This window comes from Sinocyclocheilus anshuiensis, unplaced genomic scaffold (assembly GCF_001515605.1).
Source record: "Sinocyclocheilus anshuiensis isolate Anshui unplaced genomic scaffold, SAMN03320099.WGS_v1.1 scaffold251, whole genome shotgun sequence".
Taxonomy (NCBI): domain Eukaryota; kingdom Metazoa; phylum Chordata; class Actinopteri; order Cypriniformes; family Cyprinidae; genus Sinocyclocheilus; species Sinocyclocheilus anshuiensis.
In genome coordinates this window covers 228384-240087 of record NW_015549579.1, presented here as the reverse complement: position 1 = coordinate 240087, position 11704 = coordinate 228384, and the positions used below count along the sequence as shown (strand labels likewise).

General features: G+C 34.8%; 2 protein-coding genes across 6 annotated transcripts in view; one reads left to right on the top strand and one right to left on the bottom strand.

Moving 5' to 3' along the window:
- The window catches only part of LOC107657580 (1-acylglycerol-3-phosphate O-acyltransferase ABHD5-like), a 12850-nt gene extending 11051 nt beyond the window's left edge, over nucleotides 1-1799 (bottom strand). For 2 of the 4 annotated variants that reach the window (XM_016445733.1, XM_016445734.1), the window contains exon 1: nucleotides 252-284. In XM_016445733.1, coding sequence (XP_016301219.1) covers nucleotides 252-283 — 32 coding nt within the window. In that variant the 5' untranslated portion in view covers nucleotide 284. Of the gene's footprint in view, nucleotides 1-251; nucleotides 286-1671 lie in introns of those variants that run through there. The other 2 variants (XM_016445735.1, XM_016445736.1) reach the window with 2 other exon arrangements.
- LOC107657579 (anoctamin-10) overlaps nucleotides 1104-11704 on the top strand; it is a 38864-nt gene continuing 28263 nt past the window's right edge. The window contains exons 1-8 of one of the 2 annotated variants that reach the window (XM_016445732.1): nucleotides 1104-1288; nucleotides 4296-4439; nucleotides 6029-6226; nucleotides 6666-6800; nucleotides 8071-8190; nucleotides 8564-8897; nucleotides 9473-9708; nucleotides 11400-11455. In XM_016445732.1, the coding sequence (XP_016301218.1) occupies nucleotides 4301-4439; nucleotides 6029-6226; nucleotides 6666-6800; nucleotides 8071-8190; nucleotides 8564-8897; nucleotides 9473-9708; nucleotides 11400-11455 (1218 nt within the window). In that variant the 5' untranslated portion in view covers nucleotides 1104-1288; nucleotides 4296-4300. Of the gene's footprint in view, nucleotides 1289-4288; nucleotides 4440-6028; nucleotides 6227-6665; nucleotides 6801-8070; nucleotides 8191-8563; nucleotides 8898-9472; nucleotides 9709-11399; nucleotides 11456-11704 lie in introns of both variants that reach the window. The other variant, XM_016445731.1, reaches the window with a different exon arrangement.

Genomic DNA, 11704 nt, shown 5'->3' with positions numbered 1-11704 from the left:
AATTAAGACAGTCAATTGTAACAATTAAGACAATTTAAATAAGTAACACAGAATACATTAACAAACAACCTAATATTAGGTTTTATTGATCAACACTGTGTGTACACTAACAGTTAACTTACAAGATGCAAACTATAACGAATAAAACTAACTAAAACAACAACATTAACAAAGCAAATATAACGTAATTCACACCATTTTCATTTTGAAGGGTTTTGTATTTAAATATGTGTTTAGAGGGTCACACTTACCCAGTGCCCGCTAACACTGTCACCTCAGCCATGTTTTCAACAGTTTGTCGTTCAATGTCCGAATCGTGAACATATTATTGTTCTAATGAGTCGAATCTTTTGAGTGAATCAGTTGAACACTTAAAAAAAAAAAAGAATAAACCGAGAACCGTCTCAAGAGCTTTCGCAGGGAGTGAGGAATTAACTGATGGTATAAATAAAGCTCTAATTTTGTACTGATATTTATACATTTGTGCATCAGTGATGAATTGTTCTGCATTGATATGTGTGAAGCATCCGTTAAGCAGTTCAGTGTCCATTGTAACTATGTAAACGGTTTAAACATAAACTAAACTAACCTAAATATATGACAAAAATAGTGGTAATGTAACCATTCCGAGTTCCGACCCATTTAATAAGCCACTGATTCAGTTGGCTTGACAGATCCAGACTGATTCGCGATTTGTATGAATCAGTTCAGACTGGTTCATTGCAAAGAACCGGTTCAAAAGAGTGATTCACTCACGAATCGGACACAGCACTAGCATTGATCACGTGACAAAGCGTCAACAACAGTGAACTCTGATATAGACTTCCTAGCTGGCTAGTGATTATTATCAGCGTTAAATGTACAGTTCAGAAGTCGTTTTCACTGCATACGTGTTGTTTGAAGGCACACATAATGTTTATTTTCTTTGATGTTAAAACGCATTTATAACGGTGTAGGCGTTTACACGAATAACTGTAAGAGGATCTATTTCAGTCTGTAGGCTCTTCATTGTCTGCATAATTAAATAAAAAAATGAAAACAGTTGCATATTCATGTGTTTATTTAACAGGGTTGAACGGTGGGTGGGTGTGAACTAGAATCAGGGCTGTGTCATCTCGATGACGTGGAGGAACTCAAGTCAGCCTTAACTTTAAACCTCTCCGGTTCATACACTTGAATTAAACACAAATTTAAACACGATTTTTAAATCAGCTGGCTTAAATGGTCTCTAAAGCGCAGGACTGACATCTGTGTCGCTTTCCGGACAGCTGATCGCGCGTGCAACACTGTGAGTAGATATAGTTTACACGTCAGTGGGGTTTCAGGCCTGACATACGACTTGTATCTTTAATATGTTACTTTACAAGCATTTAAGCTTTGCAAAGTGGTAGCAAGAGTGGCGTTTGTGGGTTATTTGTCCGTATAATGTAAGTGGGGTCACATATAGCCTGTTTTTGTATGTTTCGTAGTCGGGCATGCATGTTTAGCTCCGCCCGGTAATTAATCTGTCAGTGAAGTCAAACCCCGCTGACTGTTCATTCAGACAAGACAAGCAAAGAAATGTTAAATGTAATGAGAATCTCATGCTGTGTTTCCTGAGACATGTCCACAAACTGTGATGGTAATGGCACTTAGTAGTTAGTTTATGAATTACATTTGGACACATTTTACCTCAATGTCTTGTCCAAGAAACAGAAAACATTGTAGAAGAAACTACGAATACCAAGTAACATCAGTACAGGCTGTACCAGTCTAAAGCAAGAGAATGTAAAAGAGCTGTCAATCAAAGACACAATAATTATATTACAATGAATACAGGCAATTAATCATTTAGGTTTTACACAGCCTTTACACACTATTTTGTCAGTTTTTATGCCACACCTTTTCATGTAATGTTTCTTGTCAGGAATGTTTTTTCTTCGAGAATTGCATGTTTAAGGATGCGAGCATCTTCAAATGGTTGATGTTATGTTGTACATACAGATACAATCCATAAACAGATGCATACATGCATTATTAATCACATCAGGCAATTTGCAGTGTAGCAGCAGGCAGACACAAAATAACACACACACACACACACAATAAATCACCTTCTCGTTGTAATACCTATGTCATACCCATGTTATTATACAAATTTGTGTCCTCATAAACCACATAAACATGCACACACACACACACACACCTACCTGTTTTGTACCTTTATGGTGACTTTCCATTCACTTATGTTGTTTTTATATTGAACCAATGATATTTCCTCCCTCTTAACCCCAACCTTTCCCCTAAACCTAACCATCAGAAAGCTTTTTTGCAGTCTTAGATTAATTAAAACATCAAACATAATCTAAATATGTGTGTGATATAATGAATAACAATGGAAACTTGACTGTGCAGAAAATAAGTACACCCCCTACATCTGTGGCTTCTTGATGTGTTTCCTTTAATTCTTATAAAAACATCAACAAGAATAAATGTTTTGCTCATTCCTCCGTACTGTGTGATATTGGAGGGTTTTCTTTCATGTACGGCCCATCACAACATTTCAGTCAGATTGAGGTCTGGACTTTGACTTGGCCATTCCAGACTTTTCCATTTCTTTGTTCTGAGCCATTCTTTTGTGGATCTGCTTGCATGTTTTGGGTCATTATCATGTTGAAAACTCCATTTATGGTTCAGCTTCAACATTTTTACTGATGGTTTCACATTCTTTCCTTGTTGTAATGTTGAATTCAAGTTTGCCAGGCCCTGAAGCATCTTGATCTCTGCTCTTGAAGTGCTTTTGGTGGACAGATTACAGATTACAAGTGGTCTGAAATCCTCCATTTGTAGATTGTTTTACATATACAATGGAATGGTAGATAGCTTGGAAATGCCTATAAGTCCCTTTCCACACTTTCCTTTAACCTTCCTTTCCTTCTCAGGTTTGTCCAAACTAGACTAGTTAAAAGTTTTTCTCTAGCTTTCCTCTTTAATGATGTTATACTATAATTCTAATATTAGGCTCTTAATGTATATTGAATACTGAAGAAAAAAAAATGATACTAAATTTCTTTTTAAGGTAAGTGGTTGCAAACAATTTATTTTAGCTACATTTAATAAAAATAAAAAAATGTTAAAGTGAACTAAATTTGTTTATTGAAATGTAACTAAAATAAATTGATTGCAACCACTTACCTTAAAAAAAAAGTAAATTCAGTGAATCATTTTTTCAGTGAGTATTGTAATATTATTATCATCATTGCTGATGTAGCGGTGTACTACTAATTTTTTCCACACACAAATTTTTTTAAGCTGCGAATCATAACAAAATTTACACTTGAAGAGTATTTGGTTGATATATATATATCTTCTGCATGGGTACATTGGGTACATTACTGCTGGTCAGACCAGCTTAGTTGGTATAAAAAGAAAGAGACCACAGAGTGATACAAGACACACAAAAATAGCACTTGTATGTTGCTATATAGACAGTGGTGAAATATAAAGTTTAGCAGCCATAATACAAAAAGACTTGACTGCCCAATGCCACGACTGACCAATCAGAATCAAATATTCCAGAGAACTTTGTACTATAATGAACATAGAACTACTACAACACTTAAAAGCATCAGCTCCTTTAAAGCATCTTCAAGTCTTGCCATCAGTTTTGTTATTTGACCAAAGAAAAATGGATACACAGTACTTTTCAAAAGTTTGGTGCCAGATGTTTTCATGTTTTTGAAAGAAGTCTCTTATGCTCTCCAAGGCTGCATTTATTTGATCAAAAATACAGTAACGTGCTCAAGAAAAATGTAATATTATTAGCAATGTTGAAAACAGTTGTGCTTTTTAATTTTCACTTGATTTCTTTTGTAATAGTGTAAAAGCCACATTTGATGAATTGAATATATTTTAGCCAAATAAAAGTGTACCTAAACTTTTGCATGGTAGTGTGTATTGGAAGAGTAAATCATAATATAAAGTGAATTTTATACTGTATGATGATATGTCTTCATCATCAAGCAGTTTTTTTTTTGACCAACCATGAATTTTATTCTAACCTATTAGTTAGAATGACCTATTTGCATTAGTCTTCTGAGTAACATGAAAACATTTTCATAAGCAGTTATAGATGCAAATAAGGCTCGCTCTTCACAGTGCGAATTGTGTGGTGTTACTTGTGGTGTTTCATCTGCTTTGAAGTAAAATCTCACCCTGTACCTTTTGTATCTGAATCTTGAGGAGAGTGATATGTTTTATTTATAATTTTTTTATGCCCCTTGCCTCTTTTCGTCTGTGTGTAACACAGGGATCAGGAAAAATGCAACTTGGCTTGTCGGTTTCTGACAGTGATGTCTCTTCGTTCACCCCTCTGGTGGTCTTGGAGCTTGCTGATGACACTAAAGCAGAGGCCATCACTTGGTTACTAAACAGGATCAGAGACAAGCAGCAAAATGGAGGTGAGACCCCTGGCATGTTACATCTAGGCAAAGAGGTTGACAGGAACTTAACATTTTCTGAAATATCTATTTGCTTTCTGAAGTTGTCGGTGTTTGAAGTCCATTCTTTGTTTTTTGGGCCTCTGTCAGTGTTACTCAACCACTCTGACCAACCAAACATGAACCCTGCCCTTCACAGAGGTCAGGAACATATAATATCAAATTCTGCTGATAGAGGAAACACAAGTGCAAAGTTACTTCATATATATTGCTTGCACAGACAACAAGGAGCGACTCTGTGCCATATTAACTGCTCAGTGCGCTATTTATTAATTAAAATAGCCTGACACTGCAGTGTTAAATGTATATTAGTACTAGTTCTGTAATTCATTTTTATTGTACTTAAGCTGTAAAGCTGTCATAAAGGATAAAGTACTGCTGTAATGTTTCAATACTAGAGACCAGTAACATGAAATGTTATTGTATCAAGCTGTTTTTATTAGTGGTGTCAAACGATTAATCGTGATTAATCGCATCCAAAATAAATGTTTTTGTTTACATAATATATGTGTGTTTACTGTGTATATTTATTATGTATATATAAATCCACACACATGTATATATTTAAGAAAAATATTACGTTTATATATTAAATATATTTATATATGATATAAATTATATGAATATAAATATAGACATGTAAATACATGTAAATATTTTCAAAATATATGCTGTATGTGTGTGTATTTACATATACATAATAAGTATACACAACACACACATATATTATGTAAATTAAAACTTTTATTTTGGATGCGATTAATCGCGATTAATCGTTTAACAGCACTAGTTTTTATATTTATACAGATTATGGTTCAATGACATGACTTATTCAAAAGTAAATTAAAAATTCCTTTTATACACAGTTACTTGAATATGCCTCTTCTTTGATTAGCATGTTTACAATTTCAGTTCTGCATTGAAATTAATTTTGTGTTTAAGTTATTCTGCAACTGTTCAGATGCGATTATAAAGAAAAAAAAATCATTAAAATATGGGTTTATTGAGAATGCTTCACTGCCTGGTGGTACTATTTCAAAACTTTCGTCTGCAACATCAAAATCGTGTGATGTAGCCAGTATGCAGAAAAAAAAAAAACGGGAAATGATTCCCTCATGACTGTTCTCTGGTAAAAATGAACTGCCAACCTCCACCCAATCTACCATCACAAAAATCTTCTGCATTTCACCTCTGATTTATCTTGTTTACTAAATTAGATTTCCACTAAACTTGCCATTGTGTACTATGAATAATGGTGGCTCTATGTAATCTTCCTTACGTGTAAGGATAAATTAATACATATGAATGTAAATGTCAATGTCAAAAAAACTAAAATATCAGATAATATGACCTTTTGCCTGACAAGACAAATGTTATAATATTTATGAATTATATTATAGTCAATAAATAGAGTCACACAGTTTTCTTTAGCTTAGACAATATATTTCAGAAAACTTAATTTTTTATTGTTAAATTTTATGCACATTTTTTATTTATTGGGAATTTGACATGGTAAAATATGTAGTGTAACATGGTGATTCTGTTTACAGGAGCAGAGTTGTTGGTGAATCAGCTCCTGTTTCCAGCTCAGGATGATCAGAAGCCTAATCCAAATGTCTTTGTGGTGGGCTCTACATTGCAAAGGCTCTTAAATGGAGCTGAGGATGTAGGGTTGTTTAAGGAGTTTCAAGATGGGACAATGCGAGGATTCACTTATGCCAACAGAGAAAGCTTCAAAGACTTTAATGGTGAGATTTGTGATTTCAGCTTCATTAGTTCATTATATAGGCTTCACATCTACAGTATATGACTAATTAGAAACTAGATGTTAATTCTTCGATAACACTTTATTTTAAGGACCAATTCTCCCTATTAACTAGTTGCTTATTAGCATGCACATTACTAGCATATTGACTGTTTATTACTATTTCTGAAGAACATGTCTAATTCTGAATGACCATATTTTAGATTCCCCATACGTAAACAACAACTACCTTACTAACTATTAATAAGCAGCAAATTAGGAGTTTATTGAGGTTAAAGTCATAGTTAATTGTGAGAATTGGTCCCTAAACTAAAGTGTGACTGGTTTTTCCAACAGGGATACAGTATTAAGATACAATACACTCAGTAACTGTATTGGTCTAGTTTGTTCTGTAACATTGCGTTGTTACATTGTGCTCATAGGAGATGGAGAAGGATTCCTCAGTGACGCAGAGTGTCAATATATTATCAAACATGAGTTGGACACACTTAGGGCTAAGAATGAAGAGCATGTTCCAGGATACCCTAAGCTTAAGCTCTACCCTGGAAAATCAGTTGGTAAGTGTATTTCTATAACCAGCTGCATTAGATGAATACAGTAACAAAAACATTAAAGTTGCTGTGTGTATTTTTTATTTAAAATGCTCCTATCCCAGTTTGAAATGCAGAATATTTGTACATTTTCCAGACAATTTTAAACATGCTGGCTCTTTTAAGCTTTCAAAATTGTTCTGTTTGTTTGAATGGCCCGGCACAAGAACAGTACCTCAAACAATGGTGTGTATCTTAAAGTCAACTTGAAATCAAAATTGACCCCAATTACATGTTCTGGGTGTTAGTCATCTGTGCATCATATTTCTAGCAATTGTTCATCCTCATAACCTTTAAACAAAAAGTAATAAATTGCTTCTCTGAGGGGAGGGTGGTGAAAATGCTGTTAAAGGGATAGTTCACCCAAAAATGAAAATTCTGTCATAATTACTCACCCTCATACTCGCCCTCAAACCCACAAGACCTTATTTTTGATGAAATCCTATGAGAATACTTTTTGTGCGCAAAGAAAACAAAAATAATGACTTTATTCAACAGTTCTTTTCTGCACATGCTTGCGCCGTTGTACTATCGCACGTTGAATTCTGACACGAAAGAGAAGAAATGATTGAATTAAGTTGTTATTTTTGTTTTCTTTGTGCACAAAAAGTATTTTCGTAGCTTCAAAAAATTAAGGTTGAACCACAGATGTCACATGGACTTTATTAATTATGTCCTTACTACCTCTCTGGGCCTTGAACGTGTCAGTTGCATTGCTGTCTATGCAGGGTCAGAAAGCTCTCGGATTTCATCAAAAATATCTTAATTTGTGTTCTGAAGATGAACGAAGGTTTTATAGGTTTGTAACGACAAGAGGGTGAGTAATTAATGACAGAATTTTTATTTTTATTAACCCTTTAACCAATGGTCACACTTTCTGTGTGCTAAAACATTATTGGTGTAAATGTTTTTGATTACTTGGTTATTCTTGGTTATTCAAAAGTGAAATTCAGAAATGGAATATTAGTATTGTAAGGTCATGTTATCTCAACATGGCGTTTCACATGAGTAGGAGACTCTGCCCGTGTAGAATAAAACACTTTTTTTTGTTGTTTTATATCAGTGTGAAACTGTCTTGAAATAGAAAAAGTGCAGCGTGGTCAACAGTTGAAACTTAATTTAAAACATTGCCATTCAGATTGTCATATTTGCTGTTTAACAGTAATGCTTTAGTATTTTTTTTATTCACATTGCTTTTACGTTTGAAGTTACATTTTATCGGTAAACTCTTTTCCAGTGCGGAGGTTGCAGTCTAAAGGTGTCCTAATCCAGTATTTTCCTCTCCATAACAAAGAAGACCTTAAAAGGCTCTCGTTCTCATGGTACAAAAAGTTCAAATTGTCCTTGCAGCCACTGGGTGAGTCACTCTGTCTGTGTGCGCTGGCAGCACGAACTTTAAACCCAATTCCAGCCTTTATTATCAGTTTTCTGATATAACTTACTGTGAAAAGAATTCCAGAAGAATTTTGCTTATATAAGTACAGCAGAATGTCATATTTGGTGGGTGTGCAATTTATAGCTGTTCTCTTGAATTATTCTGGGAATTCAAAAGTACTGTTGATTGCTTGCTTAATGCAAATGTAAAGTGAAGCAGATTTGTACTTGCACCATCTCAAAGCTCAGCTCAACTTAAAGTCTGGTGTTTTTGAACATTAAACACATGCATTGAAACTGCTGTGTACTGTGCTATATTAATTGAAGATGTTCCGTTTGTGTCCTCCATGATATAGATGACATCAGACATTACTTTGGTGAGGGTCTGGCGCTCTACTTTGGATTTCTGGAGTATTTCACATTTGCCTTGGTGCCCATGGCCCTCATCGGTATCCCTTACTACCTCTTTGACTGGGAGGACTATGACAAGTATGTGCTGTTTGCTGTCTTCAACCTGGTTTGGTCTACAGTATTCTTGGAAGTGTGGAAGAGATGCAGCGCTACGTTGGCGTACGGGTGGGGAACTCTGAGCCGCAAAAAAGCGTTTGAAGAACCGAGGGCTGGATTCCATGGAGCTCTGGGATTTAATCCAGTCACGGGCCGAGAGGAACCGGTCTACCCTAGCTCAAAGTACCAGTTTTTGAAATGTTATCATGTTTTCGAAAAAAAAAGAAAAGTATTAGAATCAAACAAATATGTGACCCTGGAGCACGAAACCAGTCTTAAGTCGCTGGGGTATATTTGTTGCAATAGCCAAAAATTGTATGGGTCAAAATTATCGAGTTTTCTTTTATGCCAAAAATCATAAGCATATTAAGTAAAGATCATGTTCCATGAAGATATTTTGTAAATTTCCTACCGTTAATATATCAAAACTTCATTTTTGATTAGTAATATGCATTGCTATGAAATTCATTTAGACAACTTTAAAGGCGATTTTCTCAATATTTTGATTTTTTTTTTTGCACCCTCAGATTCCAGATTTTCAAATAGTTGTATCTCGACCAAATATTGTCCTATCCTAACAAACCATACATCAATGGAAAGCTTATTTATTCACCTTTCAGATGATGTATAAATCTCAATTTCGAAAAATTGACACTTAAGATTGGTTTTGTGGTCCAGGGTCACATATGAGCATGATAAATATGGGAAGTGTTCTAGATGCTCAGTTTGTTTTGACAGTGTTTATTTTCCCACGACAGGCGGCAGTTGAGGATATATTTGGTGTCGGTTCCCTTCGTTCTGCTGTGCCTGTATCTGTCCTTTTACGTGATGATGGTTTACTTTGACATGGAGTTCTGGGCCATAAATATATACAATGAAAATCCTGACATTGCGACGAGCATTCTGCTGTTTGTACCCAGTATCATCTACGCTGTGGTCATCGAGATCATGAACTTACTGTATCGCTTTGCTGCAGAGTTTCTCACAGACTGGGGTGAGCCTGAAATTCTTCTTATCTTTTTTCGTTCTTATTTCATAACCTTTTTTTTTGTCTTGGCTTCATAACAGTTAGCTTTAAAGGGTTAGTTCACCCCAAAATGAAAATTCTGTCATTAATTACTCATCCTCATGTTGTTCCAAACACATAAGACCTTCGTTCATCATCGAAACGCAAATTAAGATATTTTTGATGAAATCTGAGAGCTCTCTGACCCTCCCATCAACAGCAACGCAATTGTAATGTTCCCAGGTCCAGAAACGTAGTAAGGACATCGGTAAAACAGCCCATGTGACATCAGTGGCTCAACTTCAATTTTGCGAAGCTACGAAAATACTTTTTTGTGCGCAAAGAAAACTAAAATAATGACTTTATTCAACAATTCTTCTCCCCCGAGTTACCGTCTTCCGCCATTTTGGAGAGCATCACAATGCATACGCACACTTTCCCCTAAGTGTAAAAAACCGCTGATTACGTTCATGTGCGTGCTTTCCCCCTCTAACGTAAACAACACTGATTACATTGATTACTTTCTTGGGTACTCTCCAAAATGGCAGAAGACGTAACTCGGGGGAGAAGAATTGTTGAATAAATTGTTATTTTTGTTTTCTTTGCGCGCAAAAAATATTGGCGTACCTTCGCAAAATTGAAGTTGAGCCACTGATGTCACATGGACTGTTTTACCGATGTCCTTACTACGTTTCTGGACCTGGGAGCATTACAGTTGCGTTGCTGTTGATGGGAGGGTCAGAGAGCTCTCAGATTTCATCAAAAATATCTTAATTTGTGTTCCGAAGATGAACGGAGGTCTTACAGGTTTGGAACGACACGAGGACGAGCAATTAATGACAGAATGTTCATTTTGGGGTGAACTAACCCTTTAAACAAAATCTTACGCAAGCCAGTTACTGCCTCAAAGTCAGAAAAAGGTAATTGTGAGATGAAGTTTAAAATATGAAATAAAATAAAATCACACTGTGACATTGCAATTGTAATAACAAGATATAGAGTCACATTGTAATATTTAAAGTCACAATTGGGACAAATAATGCATCAATTATTAGAAATAAAGTACAAATGACAAGAAATAAAATTGTAATTGTAAGATTTAAAGTCGCAGTTTGCTTTTTAATTAGAACTCTGAGGCAGGATCAGGCGTTCATAGTGTCTTTATAAGGAACATCAACTAAAATTCACTTGAATCTAAATCAGTGGTTCTCACACCAAGATATTTCTAGAATATTTGCTGTAATTAGGACAAAGCTGTTTGTTTTTATCCTTCATTCATTTGTTGAATTAACATGGTTAATTAACCACTATTCAGTAATGTTTTGTATTCCAGAACCATATGTTGTCAGTAAAAGCAATAGTTATTGAGGGAGAATAAAAATAAATATGATTTCAGTTTATATTTTTATTGATTTTAATTTTAACATTTTAAGTTAGAATGGAGTTAGATTATTTTAATATATTAATAATAATTTATTATTTATTTAAATACTTAAGTCATCTTGCTTCCTCCTTGGGTTTGCTGAGGCCCCCTGGTTGAGAAACATTGGTCTAAATCATATTTATTGTGATGTTGCCATAATTTCATGGAAATGCTATTAATGCCTCACACTAAAAATGAGTTTCTGTTAAATTCTAACATGGAGGTAAATCACATTCCTTGTATTTCGTTTTTGCAGAAAACCACAGACTGGAGTCATCATTTCAGAATCACCTTGTGCTCAAAGTTTTGGTGGTATGCTTTCAATTTTGTTTTTCTTCTGTTTATATACTTCATATTTTCAGTCTTGTAATATTGAGCAGTGAATTGACTTGCATTTAATGTTTTACTATTTTTCTGTTTATTCTTTTAACTTCTTTAAAAGGTTAGTTCACCCAAAAATGAAAATTAGCTTGTGTTTTACTTGCCCTCGAAGCATCCTTGGTGTATATGACTTTCTTCTTTCAGACGAATCCAGTCGGAGTTATATTAAAAATTGTCCTG